Source organism: Strongylocentrotus purpuratus, unplaced genomic scaffold (genome assembly GCF_000002235.5).
Source record: "Strongylocentrotus purpuratus isolate Spur 01 unplaced genomic scaffold, Spur_5.0 spur5_scaffold_14, whole genome shotgun sequence".
In the NCBI taxonomy this organism is placed as follows: Eukaryota; Metazoa; Echinodermata; class Echinoidea; order Camarodonta; family Strongylocentrotidae; genus Strongylocentrotus; species Strongylocentrotus purpuratus.
The window spans coordinates 14,612,783-14,639,652 of NW_022145599.1; the positions used below are offsets into that span (position 1 = coordinate 14,612,783).

At 40.4% G+C, this 26,870-nt stretch overlaps 3 protein-coding genes across 3 annotated transcripts; 1 reads left to right on the forward strand and 2 right to left on the reverse strand.

Moving 5' to 3' along the window:
• Window positions 1-1,343: 1,343 nt before the first annotated feature.
• Window positions 1,344-3,832, reverse strand: LOC105440048 (phospholipase A2 inhibitor-like). The gene is made up of 2 exons (XM_030985089.1): window positions 3,827-3,832; window positions 1,344-2,714 (listed from the first exon to the last, which is right to left on the reverse strand). Exons 1-2 carry the CDS (start codon window positions 3,830-3,832, stop codon window positions 1,344-1,346), a joined length of 1,377 nt encoding a protein of 458 aa, XP_030840949.1.
• Window positions 3,833-10,379: 6,547 nt separating this feature from the next.
• Window positions 10,380-14,907, reverse strand: LOC100889226 (leucine-rich repeat-containing protein 4C-like). The gene is made up of 2 exons (XM_003727751.3): window positions 14,669-14,907; window positions 10,380-13,220 (listed from the first exon to the last, which is right to left on the reverse strand). The coding sequence occupies exon 2, from the start codon at window positions 13,134-13,136 to the stop codon at window positions 11,568-11,570; it is 1,569 nt and encodes a 522-aa protein (XP_003727799.2). The 5' UTR covers window positions 13,137-13,220; window positions 14,669-14,907; the 3' UTR covers window positions 10,380-11,567.
• A 950-nt stretch (window positions 14,908-15,857) lies between these two features.
• LOC115923494 (peroxidasin homolog) lies at window positions 15,858-23,803 on the forward strand. Its single transcript, XM_030984276.1, has 2 exons — window positions 15,858-16,147; window positions 21,706-23,803. The coding sequence occupies exon 2, from the start codon at window positions 22,236-22,238 to the stop codon at window positions 23,373-23,375; it is 1,140 nt and encodes a 379-aa protein (XP_030840136.1). The 5' UTR covers window positions 15,858-16,147; window positions 21,706-22,235; the 3' UTR covers window positions 23,376-23,803.
• The last annotated feature ends 3,067 nt before the right edge of the window (window positions 23,804-26,870 follow it).

Here is a 26,870-nt window from a genome sequence, read left to right on the forward strand (position 1 = left end):
TGGCCGTAATAATCACAAAATAAGCTTTCATTTCATACCTCCATTCATGAAAACTATATAAAAATCGCGGCAATAATGATGGAAATAGGTCCCTAAGTTTGGACGTGGACGGGAAGTTTCGTGTGTATCTCTGTGGCTTGTGCAGCTACTATACAAAGGATATCCTATAGAAAGATGCTTTACTCGGGTAAGCCCGACCCTGTGCGTCGTGCATTTAATACGCAACTTAATGTGAGTGGATAGTCATCGGTCGTGTGTCTACGGATGTCATGTTGAATATCCATGAGGTATCTCTGTCGTCACGCATATCCTGCATTATGCATGTCGCGTCTGTTTTCGCCCTGGACGTCGACACGGAGGAGGACCTCGGGCGGAGTATAGCCAATTCCACAGAGTAGACTCTCCCGCGGACGATGGCACAGGGCACGGGTACCCCGAGGGGAGGGTTCAGGAGGAGATAGCTGCACCAACTTCGGTCGGCGATCTCATTAAAAAACAATAGAATACAAAGGCTGGCGGAGACGTCGCGCCCCCCGCGGAGCCTTAGCGTATTATTATTATAGATTTTCTGTGTGCTTATGATAGATCTCTTCTGTTTAGAAATCCCAAATAGGTCAACGATATCAAGAATTGCATTGGTAATCGTGTTTTTTCAATAAAAAGAATTGCCATCATGTTTCAAAATGTTAAACAATTATGTAACGAAACAAAACCGTTATTTTGCGATAACTTAAAGGTAGTGTATCCCTTTTGCAGCCAACATCAAATTATGTAGAACTTTGAAGGAATTGTGAATATGTCACGTATGTCCTATCTGTGACATTTAAACGTAAGCAGTAATGTCCTATTATTCAAATTATGCAAGGAAACCCTACTTTCTAGCTTCAGACACTATTGAGTGACTGACTGACTTGTTTTGGGGTAATAACATAAAACGATCTGTAAAGGGTACATGAGCATTTGTCTACACCAATAACCCACTTTTAATAATGGCCCAAATGAAACTGATTGAATCTTTGCGCAGCACAAAACGTACGACCATTCGGTACAAGGGTCGACAATCAGACTATTTAATTGAACAACTGCGATCGCTAAATTCGGTTCAATTCTATTCAAATCAACTCGTATTCATTTCATTTTCAACGGAAAGGTAAACAAAGGTATCACAGATATCATTACAGAAAGTATTTAAAAAAATGTATCTTCATAATTCATGTTTTTTAGTATACAAAAACACTTTTATACGCATAATAAAATTATTACAAGAACAAATTCTTAATTTCCCACGAAAAGACATTTGCAAGCCATTTTTTTAAAGGGAAGTTCTAAGTTAGTATTATCTCTCAAATGCCGTTGGAATATAACCTTTTCATTTTTTTGGGCCTACTTTCCCAAATATTCTTGCGTCCAAACGTTTTGAACCATCCTTTTTTAATTTTGTAATTAGTCTGCTCGTCAGGTTTGATGTGATCGCCGTTTGGTTTATAGTATAAATCGTCCTGGAGATGATCCCTTCTTGGATTGGCAACACTTCCTTCTTGTATATTTCCAATGTGTTGTGGTTCTTCCCCTCTCGGTTGCTGGTCTTCTAAATTCTCATATTCTAGATTCTGACTGCGGTGACATCGACGACAACAATAACGAACAGCAAACACAGCAGAAACAAAAGTGAGGATGACAAGGATTACGAAGACGGTTATTATTGTAATACGTGCTGCGGACATATGGACGCTGAGATTGTAGACCATTAATTGGTCTCCATCCTCCGTCATACACTCGTAGACACCCTCTTGCTGCAGTTGGGTGTTCCATACCACTAGAGAGTCACGGTTGGTGAGGAAATAATGATCGTCGCTCTGACCGGTCTTCTGGAGAGTTACATTACCCGGAACAACCCAGGAGGCATATGCAATTGGACAGGTAAGAGTAGCCATGCTTCCTGTTGCAACATGGATCTCGGAGTTATTATCTCTGCATTGTGGCAATGGGTCTCTGTACGCGGTTACCAAGGTGTGTCCTTTGAACTTCTCGGGTAATTGACATGTACCCGAGCAATGTTTACCCACGATATCCTGCCAAGTGCTTATCCAGTCCATACGACAATCGCATTGTAGAGGATTGCTGTGCAGGATCACTGTCACTTCACGAAACCCTATGGCTATGCCGATCTGAGGCTCGGGTAGTACTTGAATTTGGTTTCCGTCAAGGTACAGCATTTCTAGGTTGTTCAGATTAAGAAAAGCGCCTTGCTCGATTCGTACGATTGCATTTGAAGCAAGATTAAGAATTAAAAGCTCCGGCATCAGTTCAAAGGTTTGTGGCCCGAGTTGAGCGATGTTGTTCTTTGACAGAACCAGCTTTTGTAACATTGACAAGCCTATGAAGTTATCCCGCGAAACACCCCAGATAGAATTATTTGCCAAGCTTAGGTTATGGAGCTCAGTGTCGAGGCCTCCAAAACATCCATCCTTGAGAACGTTAATGTTATTGTTATCTGCATTTATTCCCTCCAGTCGATTCAAGTACATAAACACACTCTTTTCCAGGACGGCAACCAACATGCCACTGAAGATAAGTTGTCTGATCCCGGCCACAGCTCTGAATCCACCTGGTTTGATATACTCGACTCCAGAGATGGTCAAAAAGTACAAGTCACTGAAAGAAGAGTTGGTAAAAGATCCATTGTCAAGAACAACCTGATCTATGAACTCCACCTCCAACACAAGAACATCCAGGTACTCGTCAGGTATCAATCCGTTTCCTTGACACAAGCAATTGCCTTTATCCCCAATGGAATGTGAAAGCGGTCTGGGAACACCGTCGTTCGACCGCAAAGGAATTATGTATGACAACACAAATGATTTGTATATCACTTAAGAAGCTATTTAAAAAAAAATGTATATCACAGGCTATTTTTTTTTTGTGGGGGGGGGGGGGCTTTTCTTCTTCTGAATAGTAAATAGTAGGCCTAACATAAAAGGAAACGGCGGCCAAAGAGGAGGCGGGCGGGGACGAGAAAGACTTAATTTTTGTTATTTGGCCTAAAAGCTCCATGAGAGCCTTTTAACAATAGTATAGATTAATCTTGTAACGGAAACACTTAAATAATCTTGAAGCCTTTGGATAAGATATATCATGTGGCAGCGGAAGATTTTTTTTTTTTTATAGCAAATGAGAGTTAATTCAATACAATTATCAAATAAACCAAAGTCTTAGATAGCTTGGATTCATCCAAAGACCAATATGATCTCTTCTCATATGTAATTCATTGAACAAAACTGCCTTGAACCAAAAGATGTTCATGGACCTGGGGGTGTTTCACAAAGATCCTAAGTCGAACTTAACTCTAAGTTAGACTTAAACATTATGGAGAGCCATTTGTAGCCTTAAAATAAAATATATTCAAAAACAAAAATTCAAATATTTTAGAGTTTTTTATAAATTCTACGTCTAGAACATGAAATCTCCTTGATAATAGAAAATATGAATGAGTTGAATCAACATTTTATGCCTTTTAAAATAACTTTTACAAAATATTTTCATAGATGCCAACGGGTTTCCATAATTATTAAGTCCAACTTAGAGATAAGTTCAACTTACGATCTTTGTGAACCCCCCCCCCCCCCCCCCTGGTAATGATAATTGTAATGGTGAGTGTGTGAATTCGCGTATTGCTCTACTTTTCTTGGAAGTAAATAATTATTCCAACACCTGTGATTCTTGAGATTCATACCCCTAAATCGAAAAAATGTCACTATGCTAGTGAAACCTTGCTTTTATAACCTCACTGGTCCGTATTCAACTTGTTCTGATAAACCCCACCTACAATCATGTTTAACAAAAGGAACTCTCACTAACTAAGGATAATCCTACCATGTACCCATTTACATCACCTGGGTCGAGTGTGACAAATGTAGATTGATGTCTTCCCAATTAAAGGACATTAAAATAACGAGATACATTCATACCCCACAAGACAGTCGAATCACTTCCACACTCCTCGAATGAGAACAGCTTTCGCACAAAAGACAATTATTTACACCGGTCCAGTATATTGGAATAACATAGATCCATCTCTTAAACAAAGTATTAGTCTATGCATTTTTTAAAAAAAGTTAAAGACTAAACTTTTAGACAAATATAGATGTACATGATAGAATCTCGGTTTGTTTGACTCTCAACTCAATCTCTTTCTCAATCTCCCTTTTCTAGAGCTTTTGCTTTTTGTCTTCTACTATTTTCCTTCATTCATTTTTTTTCTTTTCTTTTCTTTTTCTTCCTCATTTTTTTCTTCTTTTTTTCCTTCTTCCTAGCTACATCTATAAGCATACTTTATTCATGTTTTATTGTAAAATTTGCATCTGAGGAACTAACACTTCAACAAGCCCTGCTTCAAGTTAGTTCCTCTTTTCTCGTGCTATTTCCACTATATTTATCGTTTCATTACATATTTGTTGTGATATAATTATTTTTGTATTATGTTTTGCATCAATCAATCAATCAATTAGTGCCGCGGCGGGACTCGAACAGCGGACCTTAATTGTGATCCACAGTCCGGTGACATATCCACTCGACCACGACACCTCTACAAAGCAGGACACAAGGTAGTGCTCCCCTCCTTAAAAACTGGATCCGTGCTTCGTGGTTGACTCGCCCGTCCCCCCCCCCCCCCCACTCAGTGTTATTTAGGGTACGCATAATTATGCTTGTTCCCTCTTTTTGAAAGCACCCCCTATCTGAGGACTGCCAACATTTCCGAACCCCCCTTTCGCGGGCTTTTCGCGGGATTTTCCTGCCTTGGAGACCCCCTTAAATTCGGAAAAATGCTCAATGTACCCCCCTAAATTCGGAAAAATACTAAATTTACCCCCCATAAATTCGGAATAATTTCTCAGGAGTCCAAAGAGATGAGAGAAAAAAAGGAAAAAACACCCCCTTTTTAAAGAAATCTCCGGGTGAAAGTCAAATACACCCCCTTTTCTTACAATTCTCGGGCCGGACTTTGTCGCACGCAAATGCCCCTTTACCGGAAATTTTGGTAACACGCATGCGGTCATTCCAACCCCGGAGTGGGGGGGGGGGGGGCCGGGTTGACTCGTCATCTGATCTATATATTTATGTCTCTGCAGTTTGATGTCACCGATTTGGTGGGATTTCTTCACATGGTCTAGAAAACAAAGGAATTTTGCTGAAACCTCTACATCAGCGAGATGGTGACCATAGCAACAAGGACTCAAGGCGGAGAGGGCATCAGGGCAGGCGCGGATCCACGTAGCGATTTCTCCGGCCCCGCCCCCCCCCCCCAGCCCCCAAAACGGTAAAAAAATAGGATAATAACGTAAATGTAACCTTTTTTAAAACAAAAATCAAAAGCGGGCTCCCCCCCCCAAAAAAAAAAATATATATATACCGTGTGTCTCAAAAAAAACGTAACACTTTTGAAATGGTTGCCAAATTGAGCATATATAATTTTATGAAAAAATGTTGATATGTATGGAAAGCTAAAGGACCAACCTTTCATATGATATGAAAAAATTAAAAAAAAAATCATGCTTCGATGGACAGTGTTCACTTAAGTTAGAGGTATGAAAATGGGCCTGCGCAGGATTTTTCCTTCCAATTTTGGACAGGTAAATTACTTGTAACTTACAAAATAAGGTCGATATGAGATATTCATGATCGATGGATCAAAAGGATATTTTGAATCAAAAGGATATTTTGAATACCTCGAATACCATTCCTTTTTCAGTGTTATTTATCAATCCCGAAACACCACCGCCCACCCCCCCCCCCCACACACACACACACACACACACACACTTCCACCCACTCCCATCTCATTGTATCATTGATCTGGTAGATGTGAACGGGATTAAGGAAGAATGGGAAAATGTTAAATTGAAATACCGTATTCAAAATCATAATTGACATTATGCAACCCACTCTCCTCCCCCCCACAACCTTTTCCCATCCCATCACCTACCCCTTGCCTTTTCTTTATCAGTTTTCTTCCGTAAGTTTGGTGGATCATCAATCACATTTTATTCAGGTTTTATGAATGACCCAAACATGTAATAGCTAAGTACATCATTCATTATGCATTGAAAATACCAGACCCCTTCTCTTTCCCCACATTTGAACTTGTTATCACCTGTCCATGGAATACCGTATGACATTGCATTGTTATTCTTCATTGGCCTGAACACTGAGTAGCCAGAAACTGTTACATAATCCTCTTTATCCAAAATCACTGTTTAATACTAAAACAAAGAGGCAAAAACATGGTATTACACATTACAGGTTTAAGAGTAAAAATAACTGCATTAAGTTGTTACATAGCCTTCAAACAGTCCATCTTATGCCATGTTGTCAGTATGGAACGACCCCAATTCACAAATCAGCAGCGTGCTTTCATGGTAACTGAGTATCATCGAACTAACAATGTTACAGCAGTCTGTCAGAGGTTCAGACAAGTCTACCCGGATGTACGCTGCCCTTCGCGTCTTACCGTGTACCGCAATGTCGCCAAGTACGAGGGAACGGGGACGAGCCATAATCTGAACCGAGGAAGATCAGGACGCCTCAGGACTGGACGATCGGCAGAGAATATTGAAGTGGTTCGTCAAGCCATTCAGGATCATCAGGATGGAGACATCAGCTGTCGGCGAAACCCTACAGATCTACCCCACGCCACCTTCAACAGGATCACGCTACTTGATCTTCACTACCACCCTTACCAGATGATCAAGAGACACGAGCTTCTCCCAGGAGATCGTCAGCGTCGCACAAGATTTTGTGAGTGGCTACTCCGAAGGCCGGCGCGATTCTTAGATGACTTGTTGATAGGGGACGAGTCCGGTTTCGCTCTCAATGCCCAGGTCAACACGCACAATCTTGTGGCATACCGGGATAAAGGGCATCCTCCAGAAGAGTTCGACTACCAAAGGAAGTACAACCGGTCCAAGGTGACGGTGTGGGCCGGTCTCACTGGCAGAGGGGACATCATTGGGCCCATCTTCTTTGACAACAATGTCAACGGTGAAGCCTATCTCCAGATGATAGATGGACATGTTGTCCCTGCCCTCGATAGAGTTGCAAGGTATCGCCGTGGCAGGAATGGACGGTTTCAACGCGTATGGTGGGCGCAAGATGGGGCACCTTGCCATCGCTCCAGGGATGTCACAGAGCGCCTCACCCAGCTCTTCGGTGATCGAGTGATATCCCTCAACCGCGAAGTTGAATGGCCTCCACGTTCACCTGACATGACGCCTCTCGACTTCTTCTTGTGGGGATGGCTCAAGGCCAAGGTCTACACCACACCTCCCGACACGCTGGATGATATCAAGGAGAGAATCACCCATGAGATTGATGTCCTTCGTCAAGACAGAGCCACAGTCAGGAGAGCTGTTCTGGACATGCTGAAACGGGCAAGATCGTGTATCGAGAGAGAAGGTGGACACGTCGATCATTAATGTGAAAGACTTTTATCTTTACCGGTACCCTTACTCAGTCGGTACTTTGAAAGCCTTGATATTCAATCAAGAAGAAAAGATAGCCATGTGGACTACTGAACTGATTACTTTTGTCAGATCTTTCATTTTAAGATGAACAAAGCAGTTTTAAATAAGAAAGAAATAAAAGAAACATGAAAATCTTTTAAAAAAAGATTTAACTTGTTTTTTGTCATGTCTGCCCTAATGTGTGTGTGTGTGTGTGTGCACGTGTGTGTATGTGTGTGCGCGTATATGTGTGTGTGTGTACGTGCGTGTGTGTGTGGTTTGTGTGCGTGTGATAATTGGTTTGAGCAATTGCTTGATGGAATTAATGTTTCAGTGATTTATCGATTGATTTCAATGATCAAAATGAGTGACTGGTTAATTTGATTATTAATGGAAAAAATGATCCACCAAACTTTCGGAAGAAAACTGATAAAAAAGCAAGGAGTAGGTGAGAGGATGGGAAGAAGGTTGTGTGTGTGTGTGTGTGTGTGTGTGTGTGTGTGTGTGTGTGTGGGAGGGGGAGGACAGTGGGTTGCGTAATGTCAATTATGATTTGGAATATTTCAATTTAGCCAATTCCCATTCTTCCTTAATCCCGTTCACATCTACCAGATCAATGATACAATGAGATGGGAGTGGGTGGAAGTGTGTGTGTGTGTGTGTGTGTGTGGGGGGGGGGTGGGCGGTGGTGTTTCGGGATTGATAAATAACACTGAAAAAGGAATGGTATTCGAGGTATTCAAAATATCCTTTTGATTCAAAATATCCTTTTGATCCATCGATCATGAATATCTCATATCGACCTTATTTTGTAAGTTACAAGTAATTTACCTGTCCAAAATTGGAAGGAAAAATCCTGCGCAGGCCCATTTTCATACCTCTAACTTAAGTGAACACTGTCCATCGAAGCATGATTTTTTTTTAAATTTTTTCATATCATATGAAAGGTTGGTCCTTTAGCTTTCCATACATATAGACATTTTTTCATAAAATTATATATGCTCAATTTGGCAACCATTTCAAAAGTGTTACGTTTTTTTTGAGACACACGGTATATATATATAATTTTTCACCCCCTCAACAAAAATGAGTGGTTCTCCTCTCGAATCAACACACCCCCCCCCCCCCCCCCCCCCCCGCTTATTCACCGACCGGCTGAGTCGGCGCTAAATATTTCCTCAAAAAAAGTGTGCTCTTACCCCCCCCCCCCCCCCCCCCCAGCTTATTCACCGGCCCGGCCGGCTGAGTCGGTGCTAAAAAAAAAATTCTTCAAGATTTGGGCCCCCCCCCCCCCCTCCTGTCGCCGGCTGGATCCGCCCCTGCATCAGGCAGCGGGTCTAGTCGACAAACTGGCCAATTTGTGTTTGAGTTTTTGTTTTTGTCACAATCTCAACAAACTTGACGCTATCTTTCTCTATTTGCTGCAAGCCGAAGATTTTCCGTGATCCCCGAAATTCTACGCCCGGCGAGAAAGAACTGGGCGTACCATCGATGTGTACGGATTCCTGGATCACGCCATCTTCGGCTTGCAGCAGGTAGGGGACAGGAGAGATCGCGAAATAAAAATATAATACCGTCCAGATTCTCGACGAGGTCTAATATATGACGGACGGTCCAAAAAAGGATGGGTCAAAGTTCCTGGGGACGTTGACCGTAATAATTCCTAGTCCAGTCGACGTACAGTTGTACGTTGATGCAGGGGGTCGCTAGAACAGTTCAAATCTAAAGGTGAGGTGTCAGACCGAATACACCCACACTTTAGCTGACACTTTTCTAAGAAGTAAAATAAATACTAAATAGAAAAACAGGCCTATTGGTTATCATATTTTAGATTTTGCCAACGCAGCTACTTTCGAAATATCAACTCAAGGGCACCCGGTTCGATGCCCCATTGTATATCCTATTGGAACAATTTTCGGATTACGTGAATCATCATTGTAATGTTTTTGCATTTCAATAGATAATGGCATGTGCTTTTAAGAAAAAGAAAATGCCGTTTAAAACAAACAAAAAAGAAATGAAAAGAAGATTGAAAAATCTTTGAGTTAATTTTTCGAAAGTAGCTGCGATCGTGATTTAAAGTTAAGAACATATTCTATGAAACAATAGAAGAAAGAAATAGAGAAAAAAACAACAAAAAAAGAAAAAGTCATAAGATGGGAAAAAAGGGGCATTAAAAAAAAACAATAACGAAACGAACAGAAGAAAAAACAAGTAAACAATTCTGCAACAACCGGCCGGCTACATAAACGGAATTTTGGTTTGTGGTGATAACTACTCAAAATGTTTTCGTAATACATTTGCGTAATGTTATACAAACAATAAAATCGTGAAACGCAAGTCGAAACTTTAATGAACAACATGATGTCCGTTTTGTTAGGCTATTTTATTTATTGCGATGTACAGTGCATGTAGGCATATGATGATTATGATGATGTTAATTTTGTAGATAATAGATATAACAATAATACTAATGATAAAATAATAATGATAATTATGATTATAATGACAATTTGAAAAAAATAACAACAACAATTATAATGATGCTAATAATAATGATACTAGTATATACGAATATACACTGTCTTGAGAGGTTCTGGTTAAAACTATGCGCAAGAGGTGACTCCAATAGTACTTCGCAGCCCCGAAGCAAATGATACTTTTGGAGTCACCGAGGTCCATAGTTTAACCAGTACCTCTTTTTTTTGGAATTACAAAAAATCTTAATTTTTATCCCCAAAAAATATGAAATATTTTGTTTTCATTAAATTAAGATTTGAAAAAAGGAAAAAAAAAAATTCCAACTCCCAAATAGTACTTTTTCAGAGCATCCTTCAAATAGTTGAAATATTTTTGGTCACGTGACGAGCTCTCAACCCATCAAAAACCAATACATTTTTGATGCATGATATAATAACAAATATAATATTGGTTATTCATACTATGCTTTATGAAAAGAAGTACCAAAGCTACAATGTAAACAACACATGAAAAAGACGAAGCTAACTTTGTGGAACAAAATGGATGGATCTTCATTTTGTTTTCTTTTTTTTTAATGTGTATTAACTTGATTTGGGAATCACAGGTGCAGTAGTGTCATTTATGTACATATACATTGAAATTTATTCAAAATCACAATATGTATGCACCGTATTTGTTCAACCAAGAAGTTACTTGGTTCAACATTGCACCTACTGATTATATATCATGAATTGTTATATCATACCCAGGGTTTTATATCCTGTAGATCGCGTAAACATAACGTGTTATGTTTTTTTAAAAAGTCGTAAAATGAATCATTAATATAATATATAGCAAGTGTGGTCATAATTTGCTCTTTAGGTCTACATGAAATATGATTTAATTATATTGAGTAATCGAAAGCATCTTATTTACCTATGGATCACACAAGATCATATCACACTATGATTTAAATAGAACAGATGCAACCTTCGAGAAGCGACTATCATAACTAAATGCTTAATGCTTACATTTTGCAGCATGAGATAACATATAAACTATGATGTAAATGAGAACAGATGCAACCTTCGAGAAGCGACTATCATAACTAAATGCTTTATTGCTTACATTTTGCAGCCTTTGATAACATATAAACTGGACTTATTTTCATTATAAAGCATTGTTCGTCAATTCCATTTAAAACAAAGAATTTGGCAAATATTCCAAGACTTACTTTCCCGAATGTGAATACTCAAGGAAGACATAATAGGGAATCTTAACATTGTTAAAAACATGATCTAAAAACTGATAACTACGAACTACGAGAAAAAAAAATAGAAATACAAGTATTGCAATGTACATAGATCGATCTAGAATGCATCTTGTAGTATGTCTCCAATACAAAACAAAATCATATTGCCCTAGCTTTTGCCTCTTTGATAATGGTGCCCTCGAGAAGATGTCTTCCTTCCTATTGCATTGGTAATCATATTTTTCATAAAAAGAATTGCCATCCTGTTTCAAAATGTTAAACAACTGTATAACGAAACAAAACCGTTATTTTGCGATGACATTACTGGCGGCACTTTCCCCCAAATGTACAATCGTTTAGAACAATCCTTCATTAATCACTTTATTAATCTGCTCTTCAGTTTTGATGTCATAGACGTCTAGGTTGATGTTGATTCTCTGATTGTCAAGACCTTCTCCTTGCGGGCCTCTTTGAACATTTCCAATGTCGATGTGATTTCTATGTTCCACCCCTCTCCGTTGCGGGTCTTCCAAATTCCGATACCCTCGTCTCTGACTGCGGTGACATCGACGACAGCAATAACAAACAGCTAACACAGCGATGGTGACAAGGATTCCGAAGACGGTTATTATTGCAATACGTCTTGCGGACTTGTGGACGCTGAGATTGTACACCATTAATTGGTCTCCTTCCTCCGTCATACACGTGTAAACACCCTCTTGCTGCAGTTGGGTGTTCCATACCACTAGAGAGTCCCGGTTGGTGAGGAAATAATGATCGTCGCTCTGTCCGGTCTTCTGGAGAGTTACATTACCCGGAACAACCCAGGAGGCATAAGCAATTGGACAGGTAAGAGTAGCCATGCTTCCTGTTGCAACATGGATCTCGGAGTTATTATCTCTGCATTGTGGCAATAGGTCTCTGTACGCGGTTACCAAGGTGTGGCCTTTGAAGTTTTCGGGTGATTGACAGGTACCTGTGCAGTGTATACCCTCGATATCGAGCCAAGTGCTTATCCAGTCCATACGACAATCGCATTGGAGGGGGTTGTTGTGCAGGATCACTGTCACTTCGCGGAACTCTATGCCTTTTATCTGAGGCTCGGGTAGTACCTGAATTTGGTTTCCGTCAAGGTACAGCATTTCTAGTTTGTTCAGATTAAGAAAAGCACCTTGCTCGATTCGTACGATTGCATTTGTGGAGAGTTTAAGAACGCGAAGCTCCGGCATCAGTCCAAAGGTTTGTGGCCCGAGTTGAGCGATGTTGTTCTTTGACAGATCCAGCCTTTGTAACATTGACAAGCCTATGAAGTTATCCCTGGAAACACCCAAGATATGATTATTAGCCAAGCTTAGGTTCCGGAGCTCCGAGTCAAGGCCTTCAAAACACCCATCCTTGAGAACGTTAATGTTATTGTTTTCTGCATGGATTCCCCCCAGTCGCTCCAAGTACATGAACACACTCCTTTCCAGGACTGCAACAAACATGCCTCTGAAGACCAGTTGTTTGATACCGGCTACCGCTCTGAATCCACCTGGTTTGATATACTCGACCCCCGAGAGGGTCAAAAAGTACAAGTCAATGAAAGAATAGTTGGTAAAAGATCCATTGTCAAGAACAACATGATCTATGAACTCCACCTCCAACACAAAAACATCCAGGTACTCGTCAGGTATCAATCCGTTTCCTTGGCACAAGCATTTGCCTTTATCCTCACTGGAATGTGAAAGCGGTCTGGGAACACCGACGTTCAACCGCAGAGGAATTCTGGTGCAGTTGCACATCGGTGTACACGTAGATGACCACCCGCTCGGTGCGGACAGTGATGGCGACGTTGATGAAGTGATGTCAAGAAACAACAGGCCTACTATGAATGCCGTCGTGGCAATCAGTTTCGATGTAATGCTCACCATTCTTGATGTCATGTACCTCTGGGTCGTATCTTGTCAGAAGTAATCCACTTTACAATTCCTTGAATACTTAGAAGTAGCGCGACGTCCCACAGAAACCTACCAGTATAAGAGATAAAATAGATTCGTTACTATATGCCTTATCAATATTATGTTACTGGTTCTAGGACAATTAATAATTGACCTGATATGCATCTTGTTATAATACTGGGTGAAACTGCAACGCGGAAGCAAAAGCCGCCACAATCTCTATGTTATTCGTTTCAATGAAATATGAGCTAGTAAGTGTTGATTGCAGAACCAATTAATAACAAACCACGAAGAGAGCGACTTCGTCTAGCTCATAGTATCGAAAGGCAGAATTCAAGTATATTAATTGCCTCTTTCTGTTTTACACCATATTTTAATATACTATACATTTTTCTCATGTGATGCACTTAATACAATGTAAAGTCAATGTGTTTTTCTGTGCAGTGTCCAAGTCCAATGAATTTGCATTTGATACGCGTCCACTTGATTTGGGTGAAGAAACACGACAAGTCCCTCGAACCGAAACTTCCCACTTCCTTGTACATTTACATAGTTTATAATACGTATATTTCTGATATCTAAATCACAAATGCTCTTTCAACAATTGTTCCGTTGTATATTCCAGCATTAACCGAATTCGTAACTACAAACCTGGACCCAACACTATCATGTCTCAGCGTTTTTCAACCGGTGTGTCGCAGGACATCTCTAGAGGTGCCCCGAGAGGAACACAAATTAAAGACATATTTCTTGATCCATTTTGAAATAATGGTCTATTTCGTGGAAACAAAATATTAGAAACATCTTTGTATTTCTCTGAAAAAATAACATTAACAAAACGATTAAGTTGTTTTTTTCCTCGCTGGCTTGCAACATTTTGAAAACAGGATGATTTCAGTCAGTGAAGTTACCCACATAATTAGTCAAGGAGGTGCCAGAATATCTCTTTTGACAGCAAGGTGCTCGAATATCGTCACATTTGGACAGCAAGGTGCCAGCATAGATCTTTTATTTTTATATCGATATTATATTTTTTTTTCGCTTCACTCGCTCAGAACATTTCAGAAACAGGATGATTCTGGGCAACGAGATGCCCGAATATTCTTACATTCGTGCCCGCATACATAATATCATATCTTATCTATTGGGTTCGATTACAAAATAATATTTTACCATAGTAAAAATTACATTGTAAAAATGACGTGTGTATTTGGTACTTGATGTGTACCAGAGTGATAGAAATTGGATCTTCTATGAATTTGGGATTAGGGTGCCGCGAAACTTCTTATTTCTCTAAAGGGTGCCGTGGCTACAAAAAGATTGAAAATCACTGCCTTATCCTAACCCTACATGTATAAACCTAAATTAAATGTAAAACCCGCGAAACAATCTCGAGGTCAGACTTGTTACAACCATGACATGGCTCTAAATGTATTTCGTTAATTCTATTTAATTAGTAATTTATTTTATTGCGACTTCAATGTTGCATGCCGTGACTTGCCGCGCTCACTACTTACCGTGCAAAGTCGAGTACAATATTATCCGAAGTCGGTTACTGTCTTGTACTCTCAAATTTTTCTTCACTGATATATAATCTCCTCACTTGTACGAACAGGCATTGTTGCGTTCTGGCAAAATCATTCAAATATCTTGCATTATCGAGAACTCTCTTCAGCGATGAATGGATAGTATAATGGTTGCACTCGCTCTCAATTTGTGACGTTGCTCACGTCAGGTCGAAGTTCAAGAGGAGATGAAAGAAAGTGGGGATTCCCCTGTAGTTCCTTGAGTATGCTCATTCACAATCGTTATTTTCATCGACGTGCAGTCTTGTTCATTTCCGCGTACTTACAGTTCCTTGTATGAACCAAACATACACATTTACATTAATACAATTATACGTGCTTTGATTACGTTGACCCTTATTCCAAAGAGATACTACTTGCTTATTCTAATAATATGAAACCCGACATTGGCCATCATATAAATGGTTTTAAGTCGAGTTGAAGAAAAGAAGTTTGATCGAGGAACAAATTTTCCTATTAGACCCAGCTTCGGGTTCAACTGAATGAGTTGAGTTATTATATCATAAACGTACATACATGTATGTAAATGCAGGGTAGGCGAAGGGTGGGGTGGGGGAGGGGGATTTGGTAAAACTTGACTATTGTTAACGCAGAACAATAAGTTAGTCACATTTCTATGAGCATTTACGGTCTAGCTTGTGAAAGGGGCACAAAAATAAATTTTAATCGGGTTGCATTTTGTTTTGTTTGGGGGGGGGGGGGCGGCACGGGTTAGTTGTGCCCCTCTACACCCCTGACTCCACCCGTGCACTGGGAGCAGTATCATCACCGTGGCTTTGTGATATGTATACATATCCTAGCGTGTTGAAAATATAAACACGAATGTGCTGCTCATAAAGGGCTGTATCCCCCCCCCCCCCCCACACACACTTATGATATAATAATTCAGCTCAATCAGTTGAACCCGAAAGTGGGTCTAAGGGAAATTTGTACCTCGATCAAACTTCTATTGTTCAAAACTAGACTTTAAACCAATGATGGCCAATGTCGGGTTTCATATTATTAGAATAAGGGCCAATGTAATCAAAGGCATGTGATTGTTTTATGTAAATGTGTATCGATGGTTCATACAATGAACTGTAAATGCGTAGAAGTAAACACGGGTGGTGGATGACACGAATGTGATTAAGCATCCATGTAAAGAACTTACAGGGAATTCCCCTTTTTTCCGTCTCATTTCCAATGTCGACCAAGTGCACGTAAGCAATGCCTCAACGTTAGAGCGAGTGTAACCATCATAATATATACATCGCTGAAGAGAGTTCTCGAATGCAAGATATTTGAATGACTTTGCCGGAATGCAGCAATGCCTGTTTTTAATTCACTCTACAAGTGAGGGGATAGATATCCGTGAACAAAATTTACAAGTAGGCCTAACCGAATTTGGAGAATTGTACTCGACTTTGCACGGTAAGTAGGCTAATGATCGTTGCAAATGCATGCAGAATGTCAACCTTTTTATTGCCACGGCACGGCATTCTTTAGAGAACTAGACATTCCGCTGCACCCTGATCCCAAATTCATTACAGACCATTCATTTCATATCACTCTGTAACACATCAAGTGCCGTATACACAGGGGCGTAAATCCCGGGGGGATGGGGGGGGGGCTGCATCCCCCCTGACTTGAAGTAGGGGGATGGCCTGTACAATCATCCCCCCTGAGATTTCAAAAAAAAAGAGAGAAAAAAAAAAGGAAGAAGAAGAAGAAAAAAAAATGTGATGGTTTCACTTTCAGCATAATGCATGAGAAATGAGTTTTTTTTTTTAATTTATGTATAACTGTATAGCCTACACGTATACAGTATGTCACGTTCATTAAGAGTAGTTGCGCGACGTGCGCGAACAAGCACTTCATAAACTTCAGAATAATTTTTCGTTATTTTGCAAGGTATTATTATAGCCTAGACGTAAAGTGCGCCGTACAGTAGATCGCCGGAGGCGTTATTTTTTTCTGCGGCACAGATTGGGGCTTTTTTTCAAAAGGGGTCTTGATTTACAGACTAATAGTGGTCGTGTGCGTACTAGTAGTAGAGGTCTGTTTTTCAATAGTGTTACGTGTAATCCCGGCATGTAATCCACTACCGTATGAAAAATCATTACATCAACAATTAAAATGAAATTGGAAATCTGAAGAGGAGGCAGCACGTCAATAATAATAATAATAATAATAATAATAATAATAATAATAATAATAATAGCCTAATAGTCCACTCCAAATTTTATTAAACAGAAACGGAAATTCTTTTTGCCCAATTGATCGTGAGCCCGGCAGCCACTGAGCAGCGCCAGATCGACGTTGCTCTATCCCTTAGTGTTGAACGCCAAACAAGGTAGCAACAACTCCCATCTTTTAACGTCTTTTGGTATGACGCGGTCGGGGTAGGAACCCACGACCTCCCGGTTGTGAGGCGGACGCTCTACTGACTGAGCCAACACTCCGGTATAAGGAGAACATCACAATAATTAGTAAATAAAACTTAACTAACTTAAACCAAGAAGTTACTAGTAACTTCTTGCTTAAACCATGGAGATATTTATCTAAACACATAGCTCGCGATGGATATTCAAACTTCTTCGCAGCGCTATGCGCTACTAGTCTCACGTACGTGCAGACACTATTCAGAAGGGAAAGAACGTACTTCCCATAGGTCATGCCCCAATCTGTGCCGCAGAAAAAAATATCGCTGCCCGGCTCCCCCCCCCCCCCCCCCACTCAGTGTTATTTAGGGTACGAGTATGCTCGTTCCCTCCCCTTGAAAGCACCCCACCCCTATCTCAGGACTGCCAACATTTCTGAATCCCTCTTTAGCCGGCTTTTCGCTGGAATTTCCTGCCTTGGAGACCCCCCCCCCCCCCCCAAAAAAAAAAAATATCCGGAACACTGCTAAATGTACCACCACCCCCCCCCCCCCCAATCCCCCGAGGGGGACTGGGGGGCTGGGGCCAATGTTTTTACTTTTCAAAATGAAATAATCCTGAATGAGCTTTCAAAGCTAGCAGGAGTTTCAGGAATTTGATCCCGGGATTCGATCAATTTTTCTATGATATTCAAGATATTTTATAACCCCCTTTTTACATTTCTCAGGAGTCCAAAGAGAGAGAGAAAAAAACCCACCCACTTTTTAAAGAAATCTCCGGGTGAAAAGTCAAATACACCCCCTTTTTTTTACAATTCTCGGGCCGGATTTTGTCGCGCGAAAAAATACCCCTTTCCTGGAGATTTTAGGAACGCGCATGCGGTCCCTCCGACCCCGGAGTGTGTGTGTGTGTGTGTGGGGGGGGGGGGGGGGTAGATGAAGACTGAAGTTCCAGACCTGGCGTGTTCAAGACTTACAGTGGCCGTTTGTCTCTTCAGTTATTTCAAGGTAAGCCTGTACACATTCTTTTTATTTTTATATTTGAGAAAGGATTTGGCTGAGGAAATTAAAGAATTCATTAGATTTAAATAATAAACACAGTACATGTATCATTATATTTTTTCCAGAAACATTTTTTAAGAGGTGTGAAAACTGTGAACGCATCTGATTGAGAGTGATAAATAATGCGGTAACTGTTGCATTGCCCAAGTCCTACTCGATGGTTGTCATTTGTTCACACCTAAAACTTAAGGGACGAGGGGATGATATTCAAGGGCTGCAATACATGTGCTGTTTGTGTAGGTCTATGAATACATTTATTTGTTGTTTATATTGAATGAATTGAATTGAATTCAGATAATAGGGCTTAATAAGAGTCGAAAATGGTGCAACGAATCGTCTTCTGTCTATAATATTTAAATCAAACGTCTAAGCTTTTCGGGCTTCGCGCGGGAAGGGAAAAATGAATTCGGACGAGAATTAAGAGTCGAGAACAGTACACCCAATCGTCTGCTTTCTCTAATAATTAAAGGAAACGTCAAGGCTTCCGCGCTTCGCGCGAAAGGGGGAAACTGAATTCAGACAAATAGGGATTAAGAGTCGAAAACGGTGCAACGAATCGTCTTCTTTCTATAATAATTAAATCAAACGTCTAAGCTTTTCGCGCGGGAAGGGGAAACTGAATTCAGACGAGAATTAAGAGTCGAGAACAGTACACCCAATCGTCTGCTTTCTCTAATAATTAAAGGAAACGTCAAGGCTTCCGCGCTTCGCGCGAGAGGGGGAAACTGAATTCAGATAAATAGGGATTAAGAGTCGAAAACGGTGCAACGAATCGTCTTCTTTCTATAATAATTAAATCAAACGTCTAAGCTTTTCGCGCGGGAAGGGGAAACTGAATTCAGACGAGAATTAAGAGTCGAGAATAGTACACCCAATCGTCTGCTTTCTCTAATAACTTAAGGAAACGTCTAGGCTTCCGCGCTTCGCGCGAGAGGGGGGAACTGAATTAAGATAAATAGGGCTTATTAAGAGTCGAAAACGGTGCAACGAATCGTCTTCTCTCTATATATAATAATTAAATCAAACGTCTAAGCTTTTCGCGCGTCGCGCGGGAAGGGGAAACTAAATTCAGACGAGAATTAAGAGTCGAAAACAGTACACCCAATCGTCTGCTTTCTCTAATAATTTAAGGAAACGTCGAGGCTTCCGCGCTTCGCGCGAGAGGGGGAAACTGAATTAAGATAAATAGGGCTTATTAAGAGTCGAAAACGGTACAGCGAATCGTCTGCTTTCTCTAATAATTTAATGAAACTTCAAGGCTTCCGCGCTTTTCGCGAGAGGGGGAAACTAAATTCAGATAATTAAGGCTTATTAAGAGTCGAAAACGGTGCAACGAATCGTCTTCTTTCTATAATAATTAAATCAAACGTCTAAGCTTTTCGCGCTTCGCGCGGGAATGGGAAGCTGAATTCAGACGAGAATCAAGAGTCGAGAACAGTACACCCAATCGTCTGCTTTCTCTAATAATTAAAGGAAACGTCAAGGCTTCCGCGCTTCGCGCGAGAGGGGGAAACTGAGTTCGTTTGTGTGTGTGTGTGTGTTGTGTGTTTGGGCGTGCGCGATCGCGCGCGCTTGCGTAAATTAGTGTGGGCGCGCGTGTGCTCGTGCTATTATGTGATGGCTATCGCCGATCACCCCCCCCCCCACCCCTCGGTACGGATTTACGCCCCTGCATATACATATGTGTTTTAAAATATACGAGCGAGCAGGCGCGTACGCAGGATTTTTTCAAGGGGGGGGGGGGGGGGATAAATCGGGCCGAAAATTTCGCAACGACTCAGCCAGCCGTTGAATAAGCGGGGGGGGGGGGGGGGGGGGGGGGGGGGGGGGGGGGGGGGGGGGGGGAGGGGGGGGGGGGTCACTTTTTTTTTTTTTTTTGGTCCCAAAAAATCGCAACGACTCAGCGACCGCTGAATAAGCGGGGGGGGGGGGGGGGGGGGGGGGGGGGGGGGGGGTAAGAGGACACATTTTTTTTTTTTTTTGGTCTCGAAATTTGAAAATTTGACATTTTGCCCGTTGGGGGGGGGGGGTAAGGTCAGCTTTTTTAGGTCAACCATGGTAAAAAAAAATCCAAAAGGGGGGGGGGGGGGGTTTACACAAAAAAATTACCAAAGGGGGGTTTAACCCCCCAAACACCCCCCCCCCCCCACCCTGTGTACGCGCCTGCGAGCGAGAGGAGCGAGCGAGCAAAAAACAATGTCATTTTACTATGCTAAAATATTATTTTGTAAACGAAACCCACTAGATAAGATATGATATTATGAATGCGGGCACCTCGCTGCCCTATATACATGAATACAAAAGTCATACATTCTGGCGCCTCGTTGACAAATTATTATGTGGGAATTCAGGCACTACACTGACTGAAATCATACCGTTTTCTACATGTTGTGAGCGAGCGAAGCAAGCAATGTAAGTAATGTAATTTCTTCACGAAAATACATTGAGGTTTTTAATATTATAATGTTTTCACGAAATTAATCTTTTGCTTCATAATGGATCAAGAAATATGTCTTTAATTCTTTTCTTTCGTGGCGCCCATGAAGATGTCCGGCGACGTATCAAACGCAAATTCATTGGACTTGGACACGTACTGAAAAAGAAAACGTGTTGACTATACATTGTATTTTAAGTGAGTGTGAAACAGGAAGAGGCGAAAGTTCCACCTTTCGATACAATGAGCTCTCGAATGACCACTTCGCGTTTTGGTTTATTGAAACTGCAGCCAACAGTCTAGCTCATATCTCATGAAACGAATATCATATAGAGATTGTGCGGCTTTTCCTTCCACGTTGAAGTATCATCCGGTACATGTATTATAATAATATGCGTATCAGGACAACAACTACCCCTGGAAAATCACCCCACGGAAAATTGCCACCTCCCTGGAAAACTACCCCCCGGAAAAATTACCCCTAGGACAATTACACCCCCCCCCCCCCCAAGGAAAACCAATGACAACTACCCTGTTCATTAAAGGGGAAGCCTATCGACCGATAAACGTTTATACCAGGTATGCATTTACCTGTCCTCTATTCATTAAAAAACACGGAACCGAGTATTTCAAAAGATCTTTCTGTTATCAAGGCTCCGTTATATGGAATGCATCACCTCTTCTTTACGTTTATTAAACTCACTGGATTCATTTAAAAAAACACTGCAAATTCCTTTCTCTCACATAGTTTAAAATAGTACTTACATGAATATTTTACCCCCCCCCCCCATTTATTCCAACATTTTATCTTGTTTAATTTTTGTGTTTATTATAACTTATGTATGTTTATATGTTTTGTAAAAATGTTTTTGATTATGTTGATACAAGGCCCCTTGGTCGAGCAGTTTTTATAACTGAAAGGGCTACCCTGTCAAAACAAATAAAATAAAATAAATAAAATAAGTTGGGGCAATTGTCCTCGGGGGGGGGGGGGGTGGGTGATTATCCAACGGATCATTTTTCGGGAGTGGTTGTCTAGGGGGTAATCGTCCTAGATCCAATAATATGATATTGTTAAGGTATATACGACTCTATTTTATCTCCTACTAATAGGTTTCTATGAGACGTCGCGCTGTTTCTAAGTAGGCCTATCAAAGGACTTATAAGGAGTAGATTACTTCTCACAGGATACGACTCAGGGGTACATGACATCAAGAATGATGAGCATTACATCGAAACTGATTGCCACGACGGCATCATAGTAGGCCAATTGTTTCTTGACATCCCTTCAGCAACGTCGTCATCACTGTCCGCACCGAGCGGGTGGTCATCTACGTGTACACCGATGTGCAACTGCACCAGAATTCCTCTGCGGTTGAACGACGGTGTTCCCAGACCGCTTTCACATTCCAGTGAGGATAAAGGCAAATGCTTGTGCCAAGGAAAACGGATTGATACCTGACGAGTACCTGGATGTTCTTGGGTTGGAGGTGGAGTTCATAGATCATGTTGTTCTTGACAATGGATCTTTTACTAACTATTCTTTTAGTGACTTGTACTTTTTGACCCTCTCGGGGGTCGAGTATATCAAACCAGGTGGATTCAGAGCGGTAGCCGGTATCAAACAACTGGTTTTCAGAGGCATGTTTGTTGCCGTCCTGGAGAAGAGTGTGTTCATGCACTTGAATCGACTGGAGGGAATAAATGCAGATAACAATAACATTAACCTTCTCAAGGATGGATGTTTTGAAGGCCTCGACACTGAGCTCCATAACCTAAGCTTGGCAAATAATTCTATCTGGGGTGTTTCGCGGGATAAGTTCATAGGCTTGTCAATGTTACAAAAGCTGGTTCTGTCAATGAACAACATCGCGCAACTCGGGCCACAAACCTTTGAACTGATGCCGGAGCTTCGAATTCTTAATCTCGCTTCAAATGCAATCGTACGAATCGAGCAAGGCGCTTTTCTTAATTTAAACAAACTAGAAATGCTGTACCTTGACGGAAACCAAATCCAAGTACTACCCGAGCCTCAGATCAAAGGCATAGAGTTTCGCGAAGTGACAGTGATCCTGCACAGCAATCCTCTACAATGCGATTGTCGCCTGGACTGGATAAGCACTTGGCTGGATATCGAGGGTATACATTGCACAGGTACATGTCAATCACCCGAGAAGTCCAAAGGACACACCTTGGTAACCGCATACGAAGATCCGTTGCCACAATGCAGGGATAATAACTCCGAGATCCATGTTGCAACAGGAAGCATGGCTACTCTTACCTGTCCAATTGCTTATGCCTCCTGGGTTGTTCCGGGTAATGTAACTCTCCACAAGACCGGACAGAGCGACGATCATTATTTCCTCACCAACCGGGACTCTCTAGTGGTATGGAACACCCAACTGCAGCAAGAGGGTGTTTACGAATGTATGACGGAGGATGGAGACCAATTAATGGTGTATAATCTCAGCGTCCACATGTCTGCAGCACGTACTGCAATAATGACCGTCTTCGGAATCCTTGTCATCATCGCAGCCGTTTTTGCTGTGATTGCTGTTCGTTGTTGTTTTCGTCGATGTTACCGCAGTCAGAGACTAGAATATGATAATTTAGAAGACCCGCAACCGAGAGGGGAAGAACCACAACACATTGGAAATATACAAGGAGGAAGTGTTGCCAATCCAAGAGAGAATAACCTCGAGAACGAGTCTGAGGAGATAGCCGACGGCAATCCAAACAGCTATCACATCAAACTTGACGAGCAGACTAATTACAAAAATTAAAAAGGATGGTTCAAAACGTTTGGACGCAAGAATTTTTGGGAAACTAGGCCCAAAAAATGAAAAGGTTATATTCCAACGGCATTTGAGAGATAATACAAATTTAGAACTTCCCCAAAAAACAATGGCTTGCAAATTTCTTTTCGTGGGAAATTAAGCATTTTTTCTTGTAATAATTTTATTATGCGTAAAATGTATTTGTATACTTATCAAGATAAAAAAATGAATTATGAAGATACATTTGTTATACTTTCTGTAATGATATCTGTGATACCTTTGTTTATCTTTCTGTTGGAAATGAAATGAATACGAGTTGAATTGAATTGAACCGAATTTAGCCATCGCAATCGTTTAATTAAATGGTCTGATTTTCAGACCCTTGTACCGAATGGTCGTACGTTTTGTGCTGCGCAAAGATTCAATCAGTTTAATTTGGGCCATTATTAAAATGGGTTATTGGTGTAGACAAATGCTCATGTACCCTTTACAGATCTTTTTATGTATGTTATTACCAAAAAAAGAAGAAGTTAGTCAGTGTCTGACAGTGAATTCTAGAAGGTAAACAGGTTTCCTTGCATAATTTGAATATCAGGACACTGCTTAGTTTAAATTTCACAGATAGGACATACGTGACATATATATTCACAATTCCTTCAAAGTTCTACATAATTTGATGTTGGCTGCAACAGGGATACACTACCTTTAAGTTATCGCAAAATAACGGTTTTGTTTCGTTACATAATTGTTTAACATTTTGAAACAGGATGGCAATTCTTTTTATTGAAAAAACATGATTACCAATGCAATTCTTCATATTGTTGACCTATTTGGGATTTCTAAACAGAAGAGAACTATCATAAGCACACAGAAATAATAATGATAATAAGATAAGTCTCCGGACCGTGGATCACAAGTTTAGGGGTTCATTACTATATACCTTCTTTTAGCAATACATTAGTCTTGGACGTGCACAATCTAGATTTGCCAAAGTGAGGTAGAGGGGTACTGGTAGAAAGACAATTTCTCAAGGGCATCATTATTAACGAGGCAAGAGCTAAGACTTGTGCAATATGAGTTTTTTTTTATTGGAGGCATACTACTGTACATGCCGCATTCTATGTACATTGCAATACTTGTATTTCTATTTTTCACGTAGTTTTAGATCCTGTTTTGAACAATTTAAGATTCCCTAAATTATTTGTTCATTAAGTACTCACATCCGGAGAATTAAGGCTTGGAATATTTGCAAAATTCTTTACTTAAAATGGAATTGTCGAACAATGTTATACAATGAAAATAGGTCAAGTTTGTATGTTATCACAGGCTGCAAAATGTTAGCAATAAGGCATTTAGGTCTTTCATTACGGTCAGATGAGCAAATTTGGGAATTTGTCATTTTCCATAAACGCATAAAAAGTATAATTTACAAGAAAGTGAAACAAACGTATGAATTTTATTAAGGCGGGCAACTGCCCCCCAAGCCCCCCCCCCCCCCCCCCCCCCCCCCCCCATCAGTACGCTAGAGCTAGGGACGAGGTAGCACAGTGAACGAGAGGGTGAAGGTGACGGGCTGTGACTACCATCTCACAGGTTTATGAAGTTTTGTTGTATTTCAAAATTACATTCCTTAAATAGCAAAACTATAGTACAAAACCAAGCAATATACCCTTTTTCCCACTTCACTTTTACTTTGCCGGTAATTAGTGTGCAGTCCGAAGGGTTGTAAATATCAGTTTAGTGGGTAAATTTTTCTATTTCTCACCTATAACTCTAGGCCTCTGTCAGATACGTGTATATTGATATTGCTATTGATTATATGCTCAACTGGTTATATACAAAGACTACGTAAAGCGGAACTTTGGGGAAGTACCAACTAATCCAAAGAGGTTAATATATAATTTTATTTCATCATTAAAACGTTATTTGAAATACAAAAAAATATAAGATACTTCGATAATGAAGAAGTTAAGAAAGTATTAGAAAAGTTAAAATGATCATTTCAAAAAAATATGTTGATCTTGTATCATTTTACTTTGTTTTGTAAATAATATATATGTATTTTGAAATGGAGCAATACAGTCCCTCTGAAGAGGTAAAGAGAACAAAAAAAGATATTGCTATGGGAGTTGAAATGGCAAATATATAAGCCTGGCAAATGTAAAGACTATGTTGTAGTGACTCCTTACAGAAAAGAGCAAGCAGAATATTCATTATTTGTGTAGCACTGATCTATTTCTATAACTCTTAATCTTGTAAACATACAGTGTAAACTGTAATACCAACGGAATGCAGATTTTCTACCTAGTGATTGACAACCCCTGTAATTGGGTAAACACCCGAACGGTGAGAGCTGACTTATATGTGTCTTTAACAGAGGCGCGTACGCAGGGGGGGGGGGGGGGGGCTGAACCCCCCCCCCTTAACTTTTTTATGTGTATGTTTGGAGGACCCCCCACCTTGTTTTGTTTTTTAATTAAAAAATATAAAAAGTTAAAAATTAAAACAATTATAGTAATGGGTGACCCCAAAAAGCTGACCTTACACCCCCCCCCCCCCCCCCCAACGAAACGAAATACCGATCGGCCAAATTTTACAAATTTTGGGACACACACAAAAAAATGTGCAATGTTTCTAGGTTGAGCTCCTCATTCGTTAAAAAAGGCTAGGACAATCACATTGGCTGGCTGTTCCGGTAATGGGGTTTAAACGTCTGGACTTGGTTTCAATATTGTTGCGTAACTTGCACACCCCCCCCCCCCCTCCCCAACATTCTGAGCTATGTTTTACTATTTATCTTTAGTTGTCCCGGGAAAAGGCATACTCTGGGTCAGTGGAATCGAATTGCTGTTTCTTACAATTCTGTGCTTTTTTGCAGCATTTTTATCATTTCCATTTCTCAAACTCAAACTTTTGTTTCTCATAATTAATATGAAATAATAACTTCCAATCACATCATTAATAAAAACAGAATTAGGATACCATTAATGTGAATAATAATAATGAACCAATAATTGCATTAACAACATTGTGAACAAGGTTGTTGATATCAATCAGATATTCTAAAGAGGCAAAAGATGTAACAATACTGTTGTATTTGAATAAACGCCTAATTTAAAATGGCGGAAAGCGTAAAGGCCTTTATTTTTCATTTCATATTCAAAGTTGGATGTGCTACCATTTTCTGTCTCTCTACACAATAGTTTCATATCATACTACTTATAGGATTTGTATTTAGAAGATAAATCACATTTCCTTGCTAAATATCGTATTAACACTACTATTCATGATAACATTTCAATTTGATAAAGTATATTGTATCCCTTTCTTTACTTGTTTACGATCTGCACATTCCTCTGTATGACACACATTCTTTTGAGTGGAACTTGCATGAGGTCAATGCTGTAAAATTTCACAATATTTGTGCTATGGTAATAGGACCTAGGTCTATTATGAACAGTTAGTTAAATTGACGACAAGATCTCTAATACAGGCATTTAA

Bases quoted from the DNA above. Each gene is read 5' to 3' on its own strand.
- LOC100889226 (XM_003727751.3), bottom strand. From the start codon at position 13,136: ATGACATCAAGAATGGTGAGCATTACATCGAAACTGATTGCCACGACG.
- LOC115923494 (XM_030984276.1), top strand. From the start codon at position 22,236: ATGTTTGTTGCCGTCCTGGAGAAGAGTGTGTTCATGCACTTGAATCGA.